General features: G+C 47.1%; 1 protein-coding gene across 2 annotated transcripts in view; it reads left to right on the top strand.

Moving 5' to 3' along the window:
- Positions 1-25274, top strand: part of CPEB3 (cytoplasmic polyadenylation element binding protein 3) — a 180052-nt gene that overhangs the window by 125011 nt on the left and 29767 nt on the right. For both annotated transcript variants that reach the window (XM_038764075.1, XM_038764074.1), the window contains 2 exons: positions 10244-10362; positions 20904-21018. In XM_038764075.1, coding sequence (XP_038620003.1) covers positions 10244-10362; positions 20904-21018 — 234 coding nt within the window. The remainder of the gene's footprint in view (positions 1-10243; positions 10363-20903; positions 21019-25274) is intronic.

Here is a 25274-nt window from a genome sequence, read left to right as displayed (position 1 = left end):
ACTTCTCTGGGCCTCATTTACCTCACCTGAGAAACAGGGATTAAGACGGTGAGCCCCATAGGGACTGTGAGCCCACAGTTGGATAGGGACCGTCTCTATATGTTGCCAACTTGTAGTTCCCAAGCGCCTAGTACAGTGCTCTGCACACAGTAAGCGCTCAATAAATACAATTAAATGAATGAATGAACAGGGAAGCAGTGTGGCTTAGTGTCAAGAGCCCAGGCTTGGGAGTAAGAGGATGTGGGTTCTAATCCTGACTATGCCACTTGTCTGCTTTGTGACCTTGGGCGAGTCACTTAACTTATCTGGGCCTCAGTGACCTCATCTGTAAAATGGAGATGATAATAATAATAATAGTAATGGCATTTGTTAAGCGCTTCCTATGTGCCAAGCACTATTCTAAGTGCGGAGGGGTGGGGCGGAGATACAAGGTGATCAGGTTGTCCCACGTGGGGCTCACAGTCTTAATCCCCATTTTACAGATGAGGTAACAGGCCCAGAGAAGTTAAGTGATTTGCCCAAAGTCACAGCTGATAAGTGGCGGAGCCGGGATTAGAACCCATGACCTCTGGCTCCCAAGCCCGGGCTCTTTCCACAGAGCCACGTCTACCCCTGCTCCTAGAACAGTGATTAACACATAGTAAGCACTTAACAAATAACATCATCATTATTATTATTATTATTATTATTATTATTATTATTATTATTATGTGAGACATGGACTGTATCAACCTGATTAGCTTGCATCTACTCCAGCGCTTAGTTCAGTGCCTGGCACATAGTAAACGCTTAACAAATTCCATTAAAAAGTTTTATAATGATAAATGAAAGATTTGGCAAAGGAAAGGAAAAAATAAGGTTAATTATGTCGGTATAACTGCTGAGTAGTAAGAGTGTCTGCTGTCCTAACAACAGTGGCCCCCAAACTACTTGGTTGGTCAGATGTTCCCTCCCCACATTCCTGGGGAGAGCACCCCCTTTGCCACCTAGAGACTGAGATGATGTTTAGCAAGTGTGACCCATTACACAGGAACATGTGGGAAAATTCTTCCTAAGTATATGGTTCTGATCGTCATCATCAATGGTATTTACTGTGTGCAGAATATTATACTTGCCCAAGGTCACCCAGCAGGCAAGTGTCAGAGCTTTTGACATCCAGGCCTGTCCTCTATCCATGGACCTGATTCAATCTTCCTGTTTCAAAGAACTCCCTCAGAGAAGGCCCAGCTGGAAAATATGTGGCTTTAAGGATTGCAGGAGAGTACAATGCGACAGAGTTGGTAGACTCACTCCTTTCTTTAGGGTATTTGTTAAGTATTTACTATGTGCCAAGCACTGTATTAAGTGCTGGGGTAGATACAAGTCGGTTTGGACACAGTCCATGTCCAACGTGAGGCTCATGATCATCATCCCCATTTTACAGGTAAGGTAGTTGAGGCACAGTGAAGTAACTTGCCCAATTGTACACAGCAGACGAGGGGCAGAGCTGGAATTAGAACCCAGGGCCTTCTGACTGCCACTAGGCCAGGCTGCTTCTTTCAGGGCACTTCCCTGTCCACAACTAGCTTAACAGCCCAGTCTGTTTGGAGTACAAGTTGGCAACATATGCTGTGTTGCCAACTTGTACTTCCCAAGTGCTTAGTACAGTGCTCTGCACACAGTAAGCGCTCAATAAATATGAATGAATGAATGAGTGTCAGACCCACCTAAAACACAGAAATTCCCTCCCAGCCCTCTGACTGCTTGCTCCCTTTTTCAAGGAACTGGGAGGAGATTGGATGTAGGCCAGGAGAAACTGTAAGCTCTAGACTGTAAGATCTTTGTGGGCAGGGAATGTGTCTGCTCATTGTTGTATAGTACTCTCCCAAGCGCTTAGTACAGTGCTTTGCCCACAGTAAGTGCTTAATAAATATGATTGAAAGAATGAAACCCAGCATAAGCAGAGTAATGGCTTCTGATTTTTGTGGCAGTGAGATCATGCTGGGTTTCTGGGTGTGGAGGTCACGTCACAGTATATTCTTTCCATTCCATTCCAAGACCTTCCAAACTACTCCTTCACTTTCTGTCCCTTCTGTACCACCTATTCACTGGTTTTCAGCGGGCTCACCCCTATTAGGAAAATGGAGGCTGGGGCTGTGCTTCCCAGGCAGGGTAGCCTGTCTTCCCTTCGATCGGAGAATCATTTTCGGAGACTGAGGTGAATTAAAGATCATTACCAAGCCATGTGGGAAAGTAGGTGCAGCTGATTCTTGCCTCATGTTCTCCACATGACTGAGGTGACTAATTGTGCTAAATTGTAATGGTAAAAATAGGATTCTTCTCAGCTTGCTTAATAATAGGACATATCTGGCATTAAAAGTAGAATGGACACAGAGTATCAATCTAAAAAAAGATAAATCCGTATTCATTCTGCTGTTTTCAGCATAGCGGAAAATTTGTTCCCGTCTCTGTGTATGGTTTAAACCCCCCAGATCTCAGTTTCCTCATCAATGCAATGGGGATAATAAATCCTGAGCCCAGGAATATTGGGAGCAGAAAATGAGAATTCATTCATTCATTCAGTTGTACTTATTGAGTGCTTACTGTGTGCAGAGTACTGTACTAAGGGCTTGGAAAGTACAGTTCAGCAATAAAGAAAAACAATCCCTGCCCACAACGTTCTTTCAGTCTAGGCAGGGGGAGGAGACAGACATCAAAACAAGTAACCAGGCATCAATATAAATAAATAGAATTATAGATGTATACATGTATACATAAGTGCTGTGGGGTGGGGAGGAGAGGAAGAGCAATGGGAGTGAGTCGAGGTGACGTGGAAGGGAGGGGGAGCTGAGGAAAAGGGGACTTGGTCTGGGAAGGCCTCTTGGAGGAGCTGCACCTTCAGTAGGATTTTGAAGGAGTGGAGAGTGATTGTTTGGCAGATTTGGGGAGGGAGGGCGTTCCAGGCCAGAGGTAGGATGTGGGCCAGGGGTCGGCGGCGAGACAGGCGAGATCGAGGGACAGTGAGGAGGTTAGCGGCAGCCGAGGAGCGGAGTGTGCGGGCTGGGATGGAGAAGGGAGGTGAGGTAGGAAAGGGCAAGGTGATGGGGAGCTTTAAAGCCAATAGTGAGGAGTTTTTGTTTGATACAGAGGTTGATAGGCAACCATTGGAGACTTTTAAGGAAGGGGAGTCGAACATGTAAATGCTTTGCTCTCTTAAGAAAGGCACAGTTTAAGCCCTAAGGTGTTTATTATGTTTGCTGGGAGTTCTCTGTGGCCAAAATCTATTTAAACTCCCCTTTTTTCTGTCTTTGTTTACAGTTAAAGTGAAGCCTTGACCTTAGGACCGAACTGGCCATGTCTAGCAGGTCCATGTTTATTTGGGATGTGTGGGTATATGCGTGAATGTGTGTGGGGGGTATATTTTTGCACGTTCCCTGAGTGCTTAGTACAGTGCTTTGCACACAGTAAGCACTCAAAAAATACGACTGAATGAAGAGGTCTATAAGGTGCCCTGAGAAATGCTTCCCAGTGGGTAATCGTGGTCCGTGATACCAAACTCCCCTTTCCCGATTGAGTGTTTCCCAGAATAAAGAGGTCGGTATTCACCAGAGCGAAAGTAGGAATCCTCTTCTTACCGGAAAACTGTCGGTGCAATGGTGAGTAGACCTTCCGTGGTGGTTAGGGGCAACCCCCAGCTTGTGAAGGCCCACCTTGCTCCCAAGAGCCCAAGGGCAAAGGGCAGACGCTGCTGTGACCCCCTCCCTGCAGCCCAGAGAGAGAGCAGTTGGGCCCAAAGCTCTACAGGTAAGGCGAGGGGCCCTGTCTTGCCAGCTGAAAGGACTGGCGTGGCTGGCGGGCTTTCCCCCTCCCCATTCTCGAGCAATCCCACTCCTCCCGTCCCCCCAAGAGTTCTGCAGGTCTTGCTTTGGGAACAGACAATGCCATTGGTGGCATTTCATAACCTAAGCCTTGGATGGGGGGCCCGGCCCGTGTTGTGGCCGTCCCTTCAAGCACACAACTGAGAAAGCCCGCACTAGCGAGGGGTGGCCCAGCCCCCCGTCCTCCCCACAGAAACCTCGGTCTAGATTGCCCGTTCCTACAACTCCATCCACTCCTGAGCCGCGGCGGAGGGAGACTCGGCTCCCGAAGGGGAGCGGGAGGGTGAGGTCTGTGGGGGTTAAATCACTCCAGCTCTCATTGTTTTTACGGGTGAGGTGTTCCCCACCGCTCCCCTCTGCGGCCGGCCTGGACGGGCTCAGAATTCGGACCTCCGTATTGTTTTTCAATCCCGAGAGAGTCAGTAGCCGCTGCTGTTCCCAGCCCGGCAGGGCCTTCTCTGCCACCTCCATTGCTCTCAGACTTGCCCGCCGATTTGCCGGGCTATCAGAACCAGACTGGAGGTAGCGAGGGCAAGCACAGGGAGAGATGTTTATCCGGAGTTGATTCAGAATGGGAAGGGTTAGAGGATCCTTTTCTTGCATCCCCCACCCCCTAGCTCACATGTTGTCCGTACCTGTCAGGTGGCAGGCAAAAACGCCTCCTCTCATTCAGAAACATGGATGAGGCATTTGATGTCTGGCTGCTCAGTGGTACTGCTGTGTGCTTTCTAGCCAGTTTCGAGTCAATACCTTATTTGTCTGTTGTTAAGTTTCAGGCCTGAAGCTCCTGCTAATTTGCAGAACTGAATAAACATTCAGTCCCATGTAACGCAATACTGGGTCTCAAGGAGCCCAACCTACATTTCTGTACATGGTTCTCTGAAAGGGATGCCAGGGCTCCAGCCTTTAAGGTATTTTCCCAAATCCCAAAAGATTCCCAGAGAGGGAAATAAATCCGCTTCTCTGCTCCTTGATGTAAATGTCCTCACTGTGGGTAAGAGGCCTGGCCTTGATAAAGCTATGATAAAGCTCCCCTTCTTTGTCATTTATTTGTGTTAATGCCTGCCTTATAAATTTTTTACTTATGTTTATATTAATGTCTGCCTCCTTTTCTAGACCTATTGTGGGTAGGGAACGGGTCTACCATCTCTGTTGTATTTGTACTCTTCCAAGCACTTAGTACAGTGCTCTGCACACAGGAAGTGTTCAGTAAATACCATCAATTGATTGATTTGGACCTTTATTCTGCTACCATGTCCATAAGCTGGCAAGCACTTAGTACAGTGCTCTGCACACAGTAAGCACTCAATAAATACGATTGAATGAATAAATAGGCTGATGCAGAATAGAAGAGTGGGCTGACTTTGGAATACGCTGAACATAAATTTGTTTTTTTGGGTGTTTTTTTTTTCATGGTGACTCACTCATATGACTAACACCCTTTTACATGTGAGTGTGCCTTGCTCTGGAAGTGTTTTCTAATCCAGATAGAGAAATTCCCATGGCCAGCTCTATTCAATCAGTGGTATTTATTGAAGACTTACTGTATTCTGAGCGCTTGAGAGAATACCGAACAACAGACTTGGTAAACACATTTTCTGCCCACAAGGTGCTTACAAGCATCAATGGGGAGAAAGACATTAATATATATTATGGATCTGTACATATGTGCTGTGGGACTGAGGGTGAATATCACATACTTAAAGGATACAGATCTAAGTGAATAGATGGTACAGAAGAAAGAGGGAGTAGAGGAGTTGAGGGCTAAGTTCTTGAAGGAGGTGTGATTTTAACATGGTTTTAAAGGTGGAGAGAGTGGTGGTCTGTTACATGTGAAGGGGAAAGGAATTCCAGGCCGGAGGGAGGACGTGGGCAAGACGTTGGTGACTAGATAGATGCGATTAAGGTACAGTGAGTATTTTAGAGGCGTGAAGCATGCGGGCTGGGTTATAATACGAAATCAGGGACGTAAGGTAGGAGGGGGCAAGGCGATTGAGAGCTTTAAAGCCAATGGTAAGGACTTTCTATTTGCAGAGGTGGGTGGGCAACAACTGAAGGTTTTTGAGGAGTAGGGAGACTTGGATTGAATGATTTTTTTGGAAAAATGATCCTGGTAGTAGAGTAAATCAATCAATCAGTGGTATTTATTGAGCATTGCTTATGTGCAAAGCACTGTGCTAAGTGTTTGGGAGAGTAATAATAATAATGACAGCATTTATTAAGCGCTTACTATGTGCAAAGCACTGTTCTAAGCGATGGGGAGGCTACAAGGTGATCAGGAGTACAGTTCAATAGAGTTGGCAGACACGCTCCCTGTGCACAGCAAGCTTGTAGTCTAGAAGGGGAGACCGTTATTAAATAAATAATTTACAATATACAATTTAAAGCTACAGACATAAGTGCTGTGGGGTTGAGGGTGGGACAATATCAAATAATAATAATAATAATGGCATTTATTAAGTGCTCACTATGTGCAAAGCACTGTTCTAAGTACTGGGGAGGTTACAAGGTGATCAGGTTGTCCCACGGGGGGCTCACAGTCTTCATCCCCATTTTACAGATGAGATAACTGAGGCCCAGAGAAGTTAAGTGACTTGCCCACAGTCACACAGCTGACAGTTGGCAGAGCCGGGATTTGAACCCATGACCTCTGACTCCAAATACCCAAGGGTCACAGATCCGAGCGCATAGATGATCCAGACGGGATCGGGAGAGCAGGGGGAAAGGGGGCTCAATTGTGGAAGGCCTCTTGGAGACGATAATAATAATAATGATGGCATTTATTAAGCGCTTACTATGTGCAAAACACTGTTCTAAGCGCTGGCGAGGTTACAAAGTGATCAGGGTGTCCCACGGGGGGCTCCCAGTCTTCATCCCCATTTTCCAGATAAGGTCACTGAGGCCCAGAGAAGTGAAGTGACTTGCCCAAAGTCACCCAGCTGACAATTGGTAGAGCTGGAATTTGAACCCATGACCTCTGACTCCCAAGCCCGGGCTCTTTCCACTAAGCCACGCTGCTTCTCCACCTTAATAATGCTTTGAAGACAGGAAGAGTGGTGGTCTGGTGTGTGTGAAGGAGGAGGGAGCTCTAAGCTAGGGGGAGGACGTGGGAAAGGAGTCGGTGATGAGATAGATGAGATTGGGGCATGGTGAGCAAGCTGGCATTTGGAGGAACAAAGCGAGTGGGCTGGGCTATAGTAGATTGGTGAGGTAGGAGGGGGCGAGGTGATTGAGTATTTTAAAGCCACTGGTAAGGAGTTTCTGTTTTGGGGGGTGGATGGGCAACCCACTCTAGGTACTTGAGTGGGGAAACACAGACTGACCCTTTGTGTAGAAAAACGACCTGGGCAGCAGAGTGAAGTATGGACTAGAGTGGGGAAGAGACAGGAGGCAGGGAGGTCAGCGAGGAGGCTGAGGCAGCAGTCAAAATGCTTGGATCAGCGTGGTGGTAGTTTGGATGGAGAGGGAAGGGTGGATTTCAGGGATGTCGTGAAGGTAGAAACTCCAGGATTTGGTGACAGGTTGAATATGTGGGTTGAATGAGAGATAGGTTGAGGATAATTCCCAAGTTATGGGCTCGAGAGAAGCAGCGTGGCTCAGTGGAAAGAACCCGGGCTTTGGAGTCAGAGGCCATAGGTTCAAATCCCGGCTCCGCCACTTGTCAGCTGGGTGACTTCGGGCAAGTCACTTAACTTCTCTGGGCCTCAGTTCCCTCAACTGTAAAATGGGGATTAAGACTGTGAACGCCCCTTGGGACAACCTGATCACCTTGTAACCTCCCCAGCACTTAGAACAGTGCTTTGCACATGGTAAGTGCTTAATAAATGCCATCACTATTATTATTATTATTATTATTATTATTATTATTATTATTATTCCATCTGAGTTCTGCCGGTGGGTTTCCAGGGTTCTTGCTTTTAGTCCTCAAGTATTTCCCTTTTCTCCCTCTGGGAAAAGGAGGGGTCAGAAGTATCCAGCAGCATTCCATTTCCCCTTTCCTAAACAGAGGCAGTCTAAGGGAAGTTTGGCCTGTCTTCCCTCCCCCTCGCTTTCGTCGCACCAAGATTTAAGGCTTAAACTGTTCCCAGGATTTGCTTCTTCCCCAAGGCTGAAACAAGTGCAAATGAGTGGCTGAGTGGGAGTTCTAATTGTCCTCTAACTCATTCTGCCATGAGCAAAGCAGAAAAAACGATTGAATTATCTCCATTTTAGCCGATGAACCTGCGACCCAAACAAATGGAGATCTGCCCCATAGTACTAACAGACCAAGGATTCAGCGAAGTCTGCAACTCAGGTGCCCCACTTAGACGCCCCCTCTTTCAGGGCCCTTCTTTTTCTGCACAAATGGAATGAAACTTTCAGGCAAAGAATATGAATAATAATTACATGTAAGCGCTTACTATGAGTTTAGCACTGTACAAAGCACTGGGGTATATATAAGATAATCAAATCAGACGCGGCCTCTGGCCCATATGGGGTCCATAATCTAAGCGGGAGAACGGGTATGTAATGCACACTTTGCAGATGAGCGAATTGAGGCCCAGAGAAGTTAAGTGTCTTGGCCAAGATCACACAGCATGCAAGTGGCGGTGCTGGGATTAGAACCCAGGTCCCCTGGCCCCTTAGGCCTGAACTCTTTTCACTAGTCAGTCGTATTTACTGAGTGCTAACTGTACACTGAGCATTGCACTAAGCGCTTGGGAGGGTACAATACAGACACATTCCCTACCCACAACGAGCTTACAGTCTAGAGGATTCTACTAGGCCACACTGCTTCTGTGGTTAATCAAAAGATCCGATGAAACCTGAAGGAGGAGGAAAATATATATTGGCCTGGGGTGAAGGGGGGACCCTTGAAGGCTTTAGATAGTAGGAGAGAGGGAAGGAAAGGTGTGAACAGTGACTTTAAGCAGCCTGTGGAAAGCTGACCTGGTACGGAACGTGGCTTTTAGGGTCATAGTATGGTGATACTATGATGTACTAATATGATACTACATACTATACTATGGTACTATGATACGAATCAAGCAAAACCTCCTCACCCTCGGCTTCAAGGCTCTCCATCCCCTCGCCCCCTCCTACCTCACCTCCGTCCTCTCCTTCTCCAGCCCAGCCCGCACCCTCCGCTCCTCTATCGCTCAACTCCTCACTGGGCCTCATTCTTGCCTGTCCCGCCATCGACCCCCGGCCCACGTCATCCCCCGGGCCTGGAATGCCCTCCCTCCGCACATCCACCAAGCTAGCTCTCTTCCTCCCTTCAAAGCCCTACTGAGAGCTCACCTCTTCCAGGATGCCTTCCCAGATTGAGCCTCCTCCTTCTCCTCCTCCTTCCCATCGCCCACCCCCTCTGCCGTACCTCCTTCCCCCACGCCACAGCGCTTGTATATATTTGTACAGATTTATTACTCTATTTATTTTACTTGTATGTATTTACTACTCTATTTTCTTAATAACGTGCACAAGCTATAATTCTACTTATTCTGACGGTTTTGACACCTGTCTATGTGTTTTGTTTTGCTGCCTGTCTCCCCCTTCTAGACTGTGAGCCCGTTGTTGGGCAGGGACCGTCTCTATATGTTGTCGGCTTTACTTCCCAAGCGCTTAGTACAGTGCTCTGCACACAGTAAGCTCTCAATAAATATGATTGAATGAATGAATGATAGTAAGTGATAGTAACCTATCCTGCTGACCCCTGCCTAGGGACTTGTCTGTTGGATCAGAAGCTGTCTGAACTTGGCTGAAAACAGAGTGGACAGAAGGGTCCTAAAAATGGGTAGATAATCCACAGTGCGCTTAATAGACGTTCCCGTAAGCACCATTCTAAACAAACTCTCAACGCTCTGGTGATCCATAAGGGTTGGCCATCTGGTGGCTTGCATTTTTCCGTTTGTAAGTGGGGGTTGGAAGGCTCAAAGTTCACGGGCTTCTAAAACAGAGTGTGCCCCACAGGGCAGGTAGACTTCAGGTACCTGTCTGGATGGGAATGATTTGTTTCTGGCGGAGTCATTGATCAAATAATCATCCTGTCGCAGCGCTCCTAGGCTTTGGGTCCAGGAGAATAATGCAGTTTTCATTTGTCTGTGAAGTAATTACGGTAATTGTGGTACTCGTTAAATGCTTACCGTGTCCCGAGCACTGTACTAAATCAGAGGTAGGATGCTCCAATTGTTTGGAATCAATTCTTTGCCTAGCCGCTCTTGAACTTCAATAATACATTTACCAAAAAGTCGATTAAAAAGATAGTTTTTAGGCTTAACTGTTCTTGGGCCTTAATAAGAAAGTTGCCAATAAGTCAATTATAGCGACTATTTCCTTTGTGCTTGGTTCATAGAGTTTGATTTTCTTTTTTTCTTTTTTGCCTTTTTATTTTCCTGGATCCCTCCAAGGCTATGCCTTTCTGCTCTTCCAGGAAGAAAGCTCTGTCCAAGCTCTAATAGACGCCTGCCTAGAGGAAGATGGAAAACTTTACCTGTGTGTATCAAGTCCCACCATCAAGGACAAGCCGGTAAGCAGTAGCCACCCGTCTGATCCCTTATTGGATCTGGCAACCCTCTCCCCTCAGATAACCCTCGTCAGTGACCGAAATGGAGCATTGGTTGCTATCAAGCTAATTGCAATTCATTAATGACCCATGACCTTGCCTTTTTTTGAAGTAAAGATGTTGCTTTGGTAATCTAGGCAGTAGTCTTCAGTAATTGGTTCCCAAATGGCATTTAGCAAATTTGAAATCCCCTCAGTGTCACAGTCCTCAAATATTATGTAAGTGCTTGGCAGGATGTGGGGATCTCAAGCAAGTGAGACTTGGGTCTTGTGCTGTAGAAACTTGCCAGTGAAGATGTCCACATGGCCGGGTGGGTAGACTGTATCGCAGACTGACTGCAATAGCCAGTCGAGAAATAATACCAAAAATGTGTACTTAACTAATACATTGCTAAGTGTTCTTGGGTTTAATAATATTAATAATAATAATGATGGCATTTGTTAAGCGCTTACTATGTGCAAAGCACTGTTTTAAGCGCGGGGGGGATACAAGGTGATCAGGTTGTCCCGCATGGGGCTCACAGTTATCATCCCCATTTTACAGATGAGGTAACTGAGGCTCCGAGAAGTTAAGTGACTTGCCCAAGGTCACACAACAGACACGTGGTGGAGCCGGGGTTCGAACCCATGACCTCTGGCTCCAAAGCCTGTGCTCTTTCCACTGAGCCACGCTGCTTCTTCAGGGTTTGGTGTTGTTGGGAATCAGCGTCTCTTCTCTTTTTAAGGGACATCAAAGGGAGGGCAGCAGAGAGAGAGGAAAAAGAAATTAGTATCTCAGGGAAGTGAGGGAATGGCATTTCTGGAAGAAGAAGAGGTGAAGAAAGGCGTGGGGTCTGGATTCAAGGCAGACTCTTTCTAGAAATTGTGACACCGTAGTGAAAAGCTTTTTACGGTTATGGACTTGGGAAATTTTGGAGAAATAAAATGCTTTTATTTCGTAGCTTTAGCGGTCTAATGTGCAGTACGGAGAATCCAAGCATATAAAATTGCTATGTTCGGACTCTTGATGAAATATAAGAAGTATAAATGACTTAAATGACGATAATAGAAATATATTATTTTGATATATGTGAATACATAGGGCCAGTGGCTATAATTATCATTCTGAGATTATACCTCTGATTACACTCGAAAATGTAATAAGAGCAATTCCTTTCATTTTTTTCTAGTTTGAGACCTAAGAAAAAAATGAAACTTGAAAATAGAAACCATCTACATAGTATACAAAAGGAAGCTTTTATTTTCTGGACTTTTAAAACTTCCACTATCCGGCTAGCCGTCTGAGTCTAGAAAAATAGTGAGCACCAGGAAAATCCACACCATCTAGAGCTGGAGACCTATGGCCACAACCAGTGAGATCATATAAATTAAGTTGGGCCATTATTTCAGCTTCGGGACACTTCCTGGGTTGTCGAGGCTATTGTGTTGCCTACACGGACCTTTGTGAAGAACGTGCAGAAGTGGTTGTGTTGTGTTGTGGTTCCTTGCTGGTCCTGAGCCCAGCCGCAGAGCCAGTCAGGGCTGTTCTCTGAGTTGCAGCTTGCAGGGAAGTTTCTCCTTGCGTCTCTACCTGGCTCAGAGGCAGGTGGGTGGGGATGTCTATTCTGGCCCGTGGACCGCACACGTGCTGTAATAATAATAATAATAATAATAATAATAACAACAATTATGGTCTTTGTTAAGCGCTTACTATGAGCCAGGCACTATACTAAACGCTGGAGTGGATGCAAGCAAATTGGGCTGCACACTGGTCCATGTGGGGCTCACGTTCTCTACTCCCCATTTTACAGACGAGGGAACTGAGGCACAGAGGAGTTAAGTGACTTACCCAAGGTCATATAGCAGACAATTGACAGAGCTGAGATTAGAACCCATGACCTTCTGATTTCCAGACCCATGCTCTATCCACTGTGCCATGCTGCTCTTCTAAAACGTTTTACAGATGTGGTCACTGAGGTCCAGAGAAGTTAAGTGACTTGCCCAAGGTCACACAGCAGACAAGTGGCAGAGCCGAGATTAGAACCCATGACCTTCTGGATTCCAGGCTCATGCTGTATCCACCATGCCATGCTGCTCTTCTAAAACAGTCGGGTCATCCATCCCCCACTCTGTGTGCTCGGACTCAGTTTCCCACTCTGAGGTGGCAGAAATTTCTGTTTCTAGTGCTCTGGAGATGGTCTCGGTCAGTCGTATCTATTGAGTGCTATGTGCAGAGCACCGTACTGTGCGCTTGGGAGAGTACAATATAATAGATACATTCCCTGCGCACAACGAGCTCACAGGCTAGAAATCTGACATAGAAATAATTCTGAGGATGAAGTGAGCAACTCGAACCAAGTTGGTCGAATTGACTTGAAAGGCATTGCCTTCGTCGTTCCAGAAATATTTCAAAAGAGCTTATTTTAGATTTCTTTGGATAAAAAGATGTCATCGGGGTGGAGGGAAAATGTTTTCCAGGATGGATTTTTTTTTTGAGGGGGGAGGGCCAGGGGGCACCGCCCAACTCCTTAGCTGTGGGAGAACCGCAATGAGGTGAAATTAAGCAAAGCGTAGAAAATCGGCCAGAGGGAGGGCAGAAGGTAGCAGAGGTGGGGAAGATTCGAAGAGTTACTGAAGTAGAGAAATATGCATGAGGCAGCCGAGAATAGCGGGTAAGGGACCTGCAGATGACCACTCTGGTAGCTGCTTTGGATCCATGCTTGTAAAACCTGAGGGACTGCCTCCCTCCCTGGATAGCAGGCAGAGTCAGCTCCTCTCCCCTCCCGTCCGATTTCCCTCCTGCCTCCTTGCTGTGAAGACCTCAGGGGCTCTTCTCCAGTATTGATGGGATCAATAGAATTCCCAGTTCCTAAAAGTCAGCCTGAATCCAGCAGCCCCTTTCATTCAACCGCAGGCAGGGAGGACAGGTCCTACCCCAAAGCCCACCGTCCTCGGGACGTTGCCTAAATAAAGTCTGTTTAGGTCTGGCCGCGTTCACACCACTCCCTTACCCCACTGCTAAGCGTACAGTAGGGACGGGAGGAAAGAGAACCTGGATTCTAATCACAGCTCTGCCAATTGCTTGCTGTGTTACCTTGGACAAGTCACTTCACTTCTCTGTGCCTCAGTTTCCTCAATTATAAAATGGGGGCTAAATACCTGCTCTCCCTCCTACTTAGACTGTGAATCCCATGCGGGACAGGGCCTGAAACCGAATGAACTTGTATCTGCCCCAGCACTTGGGAAGCAGCATGGCTTAGTGGCAAGCGCACGGGCTTGGGAGTCGGAGGTCATGGGTTCGAATACCGACTCCACCTCTTTATCAGCTGTGTGACTTTAGGCAAGTCACTTAACTTCCCCGTGCCTCAGTTCCCTCATCTGTAAAATGGGGATAAAGACTGTGAGCCCCACGTGGGACAATCTGATTACCTTGTATCTACCCCAGTGCTTAGAACAGTGTTTGGCACATAGTAAGCGCTTAACAAATGCCAACAGTATTATTATTATTATTCAACAGGTAGTAAGCGCTTAACAAATGCCAACAGTATTATTATTATTATTCGACAGGTAGTAAGCGCTTAACAAATGCCATAAAAAATAGGAGGTAATGGAGTGTACACAAACATGTTTAGAAGTGCTGTGATTACCCAAGGGCTTAGGTGGTGTCGAAGTTTTGAAGTGGCAGTTGTGTGGTTGTAAGGTAGGGAGTTGAGAAATGAATTGGGAAAGGCCTCTGTGGTTTCAGAAGGGCTTTGGCGATGGGAGGAACAGCAGTCTGTGGGATGGGAAAAGGAAGGGAGGGTGTGGACGAGAGGCCAGAGGGAGCAGAGGCGAGACCTAACAAATAGGTTGGTGGTTACACCACCCGTGTGTCGCAAAGCGGCCTCGGAGCCAGCCCAACATCAAGCGTCGGTGAGGGGCTTCATGGCAGCTTAGAACTTCACTTTACTGGACACAGAAACCCCACCTGCTTCTCCAGTGCCATGAGAATGGGCGCGCCTGTGACCTTGAGACTCTGGACACTATTAGCAAGCAACAGCGAACGCCAAACTTCACAAGAACGACTTGGACGTCAGAGTTGCCTGCGGCAAATCAAGTCTCGCGTCATCGAAACCCGCAGGTCCTCACGAGCCAAAGGCCGAAGCCTGGTGGAGATGATCTGGTCCTCATTTCACCTTCTGCAAAAGAGGAATGCTCCAAAGATAGTGGTAAAATCTTCCCCCCATGTTGAAAATGATGCATTTTGAAGGTTCTCCGACTAGCTCAGCGATTGAGCCTCTACTGTTGGTGCCAGAGGTAACCAGTAAGGAAACAGGGACCAGTAAGAACTGGAGAAACACCGTGGTGTAGTGGATAGAGATTGGGTCCAGGAATCAGAAGGTCATGAGTTCTAATCCTGGCTCCACTGCTTGTCTGCTGTGTGACCTTGGGCAAGTCACTTCACTCCTCTGTACCCTAGTTACCTCATCTGTAAAATGGGGATGGAGACTGTGAGCCCCACCTGGGACAGGGACTGTGTCCAGCCCAATGGGCTTGTATCCACCCCAGTGCTTAGTACAGTGCCTGGCACATAGTAAGTGTTTAACAGATACCATAATCATCATTATTATTATCATTCATTCATTCCATCGTATTTATTGAGCTCTTCCTGTGTGCAGAGCACTGTACTAAGTGCTTGGGAAGTACAAGTTGGCAACATATAGAGATGTTCCCTACCCAACAACGGGCTCACAGTCTATCATCATCATCCGTTGTCCCCATGGATGCTAGCTTTGCCTCCACGGGTTTTTGGGTCGGTTGTCCCTCACGGTAAAGAGGGGGCCAGCTAGAAGGCAGAGCTGTGATGGAGGTCAGGGCCTTAGCCCTATTCCAGCCCAAGTCTCCAGCCTGGGGTAGAAACCTCTTTGCCAAGCATCAAGTAATAGTAGTAGAATTTTTTTAAGCACTTACTGTGTGTCAGGCAAACAGGCTGTCTGCCAAACCCCAGCAAACTACAGTGCCTGGCACATAGTAAGTGCTTAAAAAAACCCATTAAAAACTACTTTCCCTTTATGATTTCCAAGCCCTGAGGTAATCTCTGAATTCCTAGTCCTGTGGATGGGTTTGGGATGGGGGGTTTCCCCTCCCTCATCTCATATGTGTATTTCTATCTCAACTTTGCCAACTTCACTGCAAATTCACTCTTGCACTCAGTGAAAACAGGCAGCCATGCTTAGTGTGGTGTTACTTCAAGTCAGAGGATTACATAAAGAGGGCTCTAGGGATTTTACAGCCCTAATAAAGGTTTATGATACCATTAGCCTATCTTGGTTTTGAAAGGTACTCAGCGAGTTTAGCTACTGTGAAAAGTTTGTTAAGATCCATGGCTAGCTGTGTCAGTTAAAAGGGTTTTATCCATCTCTTTTCCCTTCACCAACAGAGTAAAGTAGCTCTGATGATCAGTTGGGCTTTGTTTCATTTTTTCTATGCAGCCAATCTTGGTGTCATGTCAAGGAATCTGAAATCTGTTGCAAGTTCAACTTTGCTCCTAATTGTCTAGAAAATTCAACTTAGTAGGTGGTGAGCCTCAAATGCCCTTGAGTAACTCAGTTTAGAATCTGTTCTATCCAAGGGTAACAAGAGTAATAGTGAAGCAAGAGATGGTCCTTATCAGATACATCACACTCCTAGAGGTAAAATCTCACCATCAGCATTGTCTTATCAGTAGTAATAATAGTATTTGTTAAGGACTTACTATGTGCCAGTCATTGTACTAAGTGCTGGGTAGATAGAAGATAATTGGGTTGGACACAGTCCCTGTCCCACATAGGGCTCGCAATTTAATCCTCATTTTGCTGACGAGGTAACTGAGGCCCAGAGAAGTGAAATGACTTGGCCAAGGTCACACAGCAGACTAGTGGCAGTGCTGGAGTTAAAATCCAGGGCCTTCTGATTCCCAGGCCTGTGCTGTATGCACAAGTCTAGGCTGCTGCGGTAGGTGACTATATTAATAATAATAATGATAATAACAATAATAATAATTGTGGTATTTGAGTGCTTACTACAAGCCAAGCACTGTACTAAGTGCCAGGGTAGATACAAGGTCATCAGGGGCTCACAGGAGGGAGACTAGGTATCGAATCCCCATTTTACAGATGAGGGAACAGAAGCCCAGAGAAGTGAAGTGACTTGCCCGAGGTCACCCATCTGGAAAGTGGCAGAGCCGGATTTAGAACCCAGGTCCTCCGACTCCTAGTCGTGTGTTCTTTCCTGTAGACCACACTAGTATGTATGTAGGTGGATTTATTGTAATCAAGCAACCCACTTACGTCAGAGGGTCACAGAGGAATCTACAGGTTAGACAGATCACAACTCTGGACAGATCCTAATCTCATACCCTCCGAGAGCCCACCGGCCTTGGAACCACTGTGTCAGAAGCCGGCCTACCAAGAAACAAAATACCTGGACGTTAAACTCCTGGAGACTGAAGACCCCTGCAAGCAACTCTCCAGAAACACGACAGCAGTAAAGACGAGCTAAACCTCAATTCCCAATTTACACAATGAATGGGCATTTCTTCATGCTGCTAAATTGCAGACTGCTGTTAGTATGCTGAATGCAGACCCAGAGGAAAGGTCCCAGAAGGCTGCTCTGTCAGAGTGGAGATTTTGAAAAGATTGTAACCTTAAGAGGTTAAGTAGAAAACAGCTCCTGGCAGCATAGGTAACTAATGCAACAGCACAACAAGCTGTGACTAAATGTATCTGGCTTTTCTTCTTGCTTCTACGGTATATAGCGACCTCATCTGCCAACTTCCCCTTTAGATTTTAAGCTCCTCAAGGGCCAGGAACTCATTGTACTCTTCCAATTCTACTGTGCTGTGAATGGGGCTCATTCAGTGACAGAGTGAGTGACAGACTTTGCATTCAAATCCTGTAAAAGGGGTGGGCGGCCACTCGATGATAATGATAATTATGGCATTTATTGCACTGTACCAAGCGCTGGGTTAGCTACAAGATCATCAAATCGATCACAGTCCCTGTCCCCATGAGGCCCACAGTTAAAGTAGGAGCGCTGAAGATTTCTTTTCCTCCAATCTCACACTCGTAATGAAAATATCCCCGTCATCTAGAAAAGACATATGACGTATTTCTGGATGTTTGAAGTAAAACACTGTCATTGCAGTCTTGGCAGGCGCAGGATAAAGTGAATCTCTGTCAACCGAGTCATTGAGAATTGGGGCATTAGGGGATCTCTACCTCAGATCTCTCAAAATTAAACAAATAATAATTGACGTTACATAAGAAGGGCTCACACTATAGCTCTGTGTCTGGTTCTGTGTGGATAATGGCACTTGTTTTTCTGCCTTTGTGTGTTTGGATATGCATCTGGGCCGCTTTCAGCAATACTTTTCTGGTATTTCGCCTTCTGTTCCTTTAAATGTGAATGAGAAACAGGAAGTATTTGTGCCACCCTTTCCCCTGCTGCCTCTGGTGTTCTGCTTGCATAGGTATTGTACGGTTAACAGAGTCTCTTATGCATCTCAATGTAAAGCTCCCTACATGGCTCAGTGGAAAGAGCCCAGGCTTGGGAGTCAGAGGTCATGTGTTCTAATCCTGGCTCCATCACTTGTCAGCTGTGTGACCTTGGGCAAGTCACTTAACTTCTCTGTGTCTCAGGTTCCTTATCTGTAAAATGGGGATTAAGACTGTGAGCCCCATGTGGGACATCCTTGATTATCTTGTATCCCTCCCAGCGCTTAGAACAGTGCTAGGCACATAGTAAGCGCTTAACAAATACCAACATCATTATTATTATTATTATTATTATTATTACTATTATAGCTCAAAACCTGAACCAGTGGCCACGTAGACACTGCATCTTGTTAAGGGTTTCTCCTACCACTCTCCTCAGGAAGCAGAGTGCAGGTGTCTGCTGAACTGTGTTAAAACAGGTGTAAATGCAGTGTATTCCATTTTATGATATTTAAGCCCCTACTATGTGCCAGGCCCTGTACTAAGTGCTGGGGTAGATACAAGCTATGTATCTACAAGTCCGTGTCCCACATGGGGCTCACAGTCTTCATGCGCGTTTTACAGATGAGGTAACTGAGGCACAGAGAACCGAAGTGACTTGCCCAAGGTCATGCAGCTGACAAGTGGCGGAGCCAGGGTCAGAACCCAGGTCTTTCAGACTTCTGGGCCGGTGCTCTCTCCACTGGGTCATGCTGCTTCGCCATTTGATTAAATCCCCAATTCCCGGACAGCCTGTTGAAAATCTGGGAAGAGCATTAATTCTTTTAGATCACTAAGGGATTGTTGCAACTTGTTCCAATTGTGGATCGATTAAGTTTGATTCTGTTCAGCCTATCCTAAAGCACCACGTTTGAGACCGTACTAAAGAATCTGACGGCCAATACTAGAAAAAAAATTCAGTAATCGGGCATATTTGAGTGCTTACTGCGTAGGGCACTGTAATAAGCATTGGGGAGAGTACAGTAGAATTAGCAGACCTGACCCTCGAAGCTTATTACCATTTTCCTCAGTCATATTTGAGGGCTTACTGTGTGTAGACCTGACCCTTAAGAATCTTAAAATCTAGATACTGAAATAATAAGTAGGAGGAAGCAATGAAGCAGGGGTGTAAACAAGTGCTACAGAAGGGTGGATGTGAAAAGTTGCTTGTGAGACAAAGTGCTCAAGTGGCGGTTAAGGGGAGATAGGGGAAATGAGTTAAGCAGGGGAGGCTTCCTGGAGGAGATGGGATTTCAGAAGGGTTTTGAAGATGGGAAGAACAGCAGTCTGTCAGAGGTGAAGGGGGAGAGAGTTCCAGGGAGAAGGGAGGCAAGAGATCTGAAGTGGGAGAGAGAAGAGCAAGGCACAATGAGTAATCCGTGGTTTCGTCATCAGTGGTATTTATATGGCACTTACTTTGGGCAGAGCATTGTTATAAGCACTGGAGAGCATACAGTGCAACAGCATGGGCAGCCTCGTCCCCTGCCCACAACAAGTTTAGAGTCTAGCGTCGAATAGAAGCGAAAGGATAAATAGGGTGGAGAGAGCTGATTGAGCGTCTTAAAGCTGGGGATCAGGAGTTTCCGTTTGGTGTGGAGAGGAATGGGGAGCCCTTGGAGGTTTTGAGGAGAGGGGAGACGTGTGCAGGCTGCTCCCCACATTGTCTTGTTCCAGCCCGGCATAAACTGTTCGTTTAAATACTCTACTGTGGTCCATTCTCCTCCCATCTCCCACCCAGAAAAGCTGTGATGTAGCGAATGTAGGCTCAGTGCTAGGGGATCGACGTCATTCTCGCACCTGGGGTGGTGATTCGGCCTTGCCACCTGATGTCAATTTGAGCTCAGAAGTGATGCTGTTGGAGCCAATCTGGGAGGAGTGTGTGGAATTTGGAGGGGAGACCTATGCTCTAGACTGTAAACCGATTCTGTTGTAGATTTTTCTAAATGGGATTTGTTGTTATAATGATGGGATCTGTTAAGTGCTTACTATGTGCCAAGCAATCAATCAGTCGTATTTATTGAGCGCTTACTCTGTGCAGAGCACTGTACTGTTTTAAGCACTGTTTTAAGTGCCGGGGTAGATGCATCATAATCAGGCTGTCCCACATAGGGCTCACAGTCTTAATCCCCGTTTTACAGATGAGGTAACTGAGGCACAGAGAAGTTAAGTGGCTTGCCCACGGTCACACAGCTGACAAGTGGCGGAGCCGGATTGGAACCTACGTCCTCTGACTCCCAAGCCCGGGCTCTTTCCAGTAAGCCACGTGTACTTACTTTGTGCCAGGCAGTGTACTAAGCGCTGGGGTAGATAGAAGCTGATCAAGTTGGACACAGTCCGTGTCCCACATGGGGCTTATGGTCTTAGTCCCCATTTTACAGATGAGGTCACTGAGGCACAGAGAAGTGCAGTGACTTGCCCGAGGTCTCACAGCAGACAAGTGGCGGAACCAGGATTAGAACCCAGGTCTTTCTGAATCCCAGGCTGCTTCTCTATCCACTAGGCCCTGCTGCTTCTCAGAGAGTATTGTAGTCTCCCAAGCGCTTAGTAGAGTTGTCTGAACACAGTAAGCGCTCAATAAGTACCATTGATGATGATAGGGGACCCAGGCCGCTCCCAGGAGAGAAGGTTGAATGCATTGCAAGTCTGGAGGCGTTGGTTTGGTCTGAAGCCTAAAACATCACTGCTGCCACCCTCTGACGCTACTTTTATAAAATAGAAATTGAGGAAACCGAACACTGATTTCAATTACTTAGTAATAGTTTCGACAACTCACAGTTTGGTATAATGGGTTCGAGTAATGAGAAGGGCAGGTTTCTGGGAGATCAAGAAATTCCCTGCCGGAATGAAATGGGTTCACTTGGGGTTCAATGGGTTATTTAAAAAAAACCACACCAGACCAAAAAACACACAACTCTTGGTGTGCTAAGTAGGGTTGCTTGGATTGAAGGCCAGGCCACTTAAGCGCTCAGTACAGTGCTCTGCACACAGTAAGCGCTCAATAAATACAATTGAATGAAAAGCAACTTTTTTGCAGGTGCAAATCCGACCCTGGAACCTGAGTGACAGCGACTTTGTCATGGACGGCTCTCAGCCTCTGGACCCCAGGAAAACCATCTTTGTTGGTGGGGTGCCACGACCCCTTCGCGCTGGTGAGTGATACGGAAAATATGTTCAACGTAAACTTGCTGGGCAGGCCGCCCCCTCCACCGGTTTCTTGGCAAGGATATTCGGTAAATCGTCTTTCGCGATGGGGAAGATGGCGGTTTCTTTCATCTAAAATGTGTGAAGTTCTGGGCCCGAGTTGATCGTTTCCGAGATGGTCACAGAGGGGATCAGGAGCATCAGTGGAATAGCAGAGGGTCTTAGAGTCCTGTCCAGAGAAACCGTAAACTTCGCAGCTCCCGGGATGGGTTTGTTAATAATAATAATAATAATAATAATAATAATAATAATAATGGTATTCGTTAAGCGCTTACTATGTGCAAAGCACTGTTCTAAGCACTGGGGGGATACAAGGTGATCAGGTTGTCCCATCTGGGGCTCACAATCTTGATCCCCATTTTACAGATAAGGTAACTGAGGCCCAGAGAAGTGAAGTGACTTGCCCAAAGTCACATAGCCGATAAGGGGCGGAGCCAGGATTAGAACCCATGACCCCCGACTCCCAAGCCCGGGCTCTTTCCACTGAGCCATGCTGCTTCTCTAATCCTGTTAAAACTGAAAGCTTCGCTCTGCCGCTCCCACAGCCTTCCCAAGTGGGATTGAATCCTGTTTATTTGCACAAAGATAGCTTTCCATTCTTGTTTCAAAAAAAAAATAAATGCCTTCCCTTCCCGCTGCCCTGCAGTTCATGCATTCTGACACAGCGATGCCATCACTGTGTCAGGTTGAAGCGCACAATTATTGTACATTGTTGGGTGAAGTGAGACCCAATGTTAAAATTCATAAAATTGACCGACTGTATAAGCAGCTGTTGAATCGCTGGCCCCACCTTTGTGAAAAATCATTCCCGTAATGAAAATGCTACCTTCTTAAGAGCTGTTTTGTGAGCCTTGAGAAGCCGAGCAAGTTAGCAGCTTGTCACTACGCAACAACAGACGTAAGATGCCGGACGAAGCTCGTCTCGAAGGGGCAGCTCATTGTGTGAGAAGGGCTCTCCTCTGCCTCACTTTTCAGTCAGGATCAATGAACCCGGTGTCAGAAATGAAGAGCCGCTCTTCCCTGGCTCGTCTTGTTCATTTGGCTCATTGGAGGAGGGGGCCGAGCCCGCCTCGCTCGGGAGCTTCCCCACCGCTCCAGGAGGGGACGGTTCATGAATGAATGAATTCATTCAATCATATTTACTGAGCGCTTACTGTGTGCAAAGCACTGTACTAAGCACTTGGGAGAGTACAATATAACAGCAAACGGACACATCCCTGCCCACAAAGAGCTCACAGTCTAGAGGGGGAGACAGACATTAATATAAACAGCTGACTAAATTAAAGGAATTACAGCCATATACATGTGTTCTGTGGGGATGGGAGGGAGGATGAATGAAGGAGCAAGAAAGAGCAGTGCAGAAGGGAGTGGGGGAAGAGGAGAGGAGGGGTCAGTCAGGGATGGCTTCTTGGAGGAACTGTGCTTTCGTGTGCATTCCACAGGGCCAGCAGGGCTGACCACCCAGAGCTGTTGGAGTTTGGTTCCCAGCCTCGCTCACCCCCGATCTCTCCATCACGGGGAAGAGATAGATAGGTGCCTGTAGCCCAGGGGCAGTGGAGGCGATCACCCTCGGAGCTGGGTGATTGTGGTTCACAGACTTGCTCCTCCTAGGCGCCTCCAGAATGTGGAAGAAATGCCCATTCCACAGGGGCAGTGAGGGACATCATCCCCAGAGCTATTTGAGCTTGGCTAATAATAATAATAAGGGCATTTATTAAGCACTTACTTGTGCAAAGCACCGTTCTAAGCACTGGGGAGGTTACAAGGTGATCAGGTTGTCCCACAGGGGGCTCCCAGTCTTCATCCCCATTTTCCAGATGAGGTCACTGAGGCCCAGAGAAGTGAAGTGACTTGCCCAAAGTCACACAGCTGACAATGAAGCAGCGTGGCTCAGTGGAAAGAGCACGGGCTTTGGAGTCAGAGGTCATGGTTTCGAATTCCGACTCCGCCACATGTCTGCTCTGTGACCTTGGGCAAGTCACTTAACTTCTCTGAGCCTCGGTTATCTCATCTGTAAAATGGGGATTGAGTGTGATAATAATAATAATACAATGATAATGATAATAATAGTATTGCCAAACATTGCACTTACTATGTGCGAGGCGCTGTATTAAGCGCCGGGATGGATAAGAGCAAATTGGGTTGGGCACAGTCCCTGTCCCACATGGGGCTCACAGTCTCGATCCCCTTTTTACAGATGAGGTAACTGAGGCTCAGAGAAGTGAAGTGACTTGCTGAAGGTCACACAGCAGACAAGTGGCGGAGCCGGGATTAGAACCCACGACCTTCTGAGTCCCAGGCCCTTGCTGTAGGTGCGAGGCACTTTATTAAGCGCTGGAATGGATAAGAGCAAATTGGGTTGGACACAGTCCCTGTCCCACACGGGGCTCACAGTCTCAATCCCCTTTTTGCAGATGAGGTAACTGAGGCTCAGAGAAGTGAAGTGACTTGCCGAAGGTCACACAGCAGACAAGTGGCGGAGCTGGGATTAGAACCCACGACCTTCTGAGTCCCAGGCCCTTGCTGTAGGTGCTTCTCCCCACCCCATTTTACCAATGATGCAGCAGGGCCTGTGCCCCTGTCTTTCTGCCCAGCAGGGCAAAGAGGCAATCAGGTGAGGGGAAAGGGGGATTTTTTATACTCCCTCCTCAATCCCTTCCTCCTTCCCCTCCTCTTGATCCTTCATTTTTCTTCTGCTCTTCCCCTTTCCTTTCCTCCTCCTCTCCTCCATAATACTCCTTCCTCTTGCTCCTGAATCTGTTGACCCAGTGGGGAAGAGGTCAGGGGCTTTCGTTTGTCTTCTCCTGCCATCGAACTCTCAAGAAAAGAGAAGTTATGTTTTCTAGACAATGTCTAGTCGCCCCCAACAAGCCCCATGCCTTGGTTCACATACTGCGATGTTTGCTGGGAGTTTAGCATCGCTGGGCTATAGACCAGATACGTGTCACAGCTGGTGCCCAGTTTACCATCTTACTTTCTGTAAAATGATGTCAGAGTTTGAAAGTGGGTTTTCTTTTCATATTGTGTGCAAAATATATTCTCAGTAAGCTTCTCGGGATGCTAGCTGGCTTCCCCATCTCTTGTCGGGTCATGGGGGTATTAATAATGATAATAATGGTGGCATTTGTTAAGCGTTTACTATGTGCAAAGCACTGTTCTAAGCGCTGGGGAGGTTACAAGGTGATCAGGTTGTCCCACGGGGGGGCTCGCAGTCTAAATCCCCATTTTACAGATGAGGTAACTGAGGCCTAGAGAAGTGAAGTGACTTGTCCAAAGTCACACAGCTGACAATTGGCGGAACCGGGGTTTGAACCCACAACCTCTGATTCCAAAGCCCGGGCTCTTTCCATTGAGCCGTGCTGCTTCTCTGGAATGTCAGAGTCGTTCTCTGGCCGTTCTGTCTCTCGGTTCTCCTGGCCTCCAGGTCGGCTGCGGATTACACCCCTTCTGTGCCCTCCAAATGGTCAGTCCGGAGAGATTCCCAGAGAAGAGTGACCTCTTTGATTGGCTTTTGTTAAGAGGTTACTGTGTGCCAGGCACTTTACTGAGCACTGGGGTAGATCCAAGCTAATCGGGTTGGACCCAGTCCATGTCCCACATGGAGCTCACAGTCGTAGTGCCCATTTTACGGATGAGAGAACTGAGGCACGGGGATGTTAAGTGACTTGCCCAAGGTCACGCAGCAGACACCTGATTGAGCTGGGATTAGAACCCAGGACCTCCTGACTCCCAAGCCCGGGCTCTAGCCACTAGACTCGCGCTGTTACTCTAAGGTCACATGGTAATAATAATGGCATTTATTAAGCGCTTACTATGTGCCAAGCACTGTTCTAAGCGCTGGGGAGGTTACAGGGTGATCAGGTTGTCCCATGTGGGGCTCCCAGTCTCCATCCCTATTTTAGAGTTGAGGGAACTGAGGCCCATAGAAGTGAAGTGACTTGCCCAAAGTCACACAGCTGACAATTGGTGGAGCCGGGATTTGAACCCTTGACCTGTGGCTCCAGTAGGCAAGGGGTAGGAGTAGAACCTCTTCTTCCCAGCTCCGTGCTTATTTCACTAGGCCATTCTGCTTCTTCAATCCCTCCGTCATTGGCCATTCAGGCCCCCGCTGAGCCCCCCAACACAAGAGGAGCAGGAAAGGAGAGATGGGCTGTTTCATTCTTTTACTCCTTCTCAAGACCCCCATTTCCCACCAATTTTAGAA

Source organism: Tachyglossus aculeatus, chromosome 22 (genome assembly GCF_015852505.1).
Source record: "Tachyglossus aculeatus isolate mTacAcu1 chromosome 22, mTacAcu1.pri, whole genome shotgun sequence".
Classification (NCBI taxonomy): Eukaryota; Metazoa; Chordata; class Mammalia; order Monotremata; family Tachyglossidae; genus Tachyglossus; species Tachyglossus aculeatus.
Note: the sequence above shows the minus strand (reverse complement) of the source record. Positions and strands in the feature narration are given on the sequence as shown.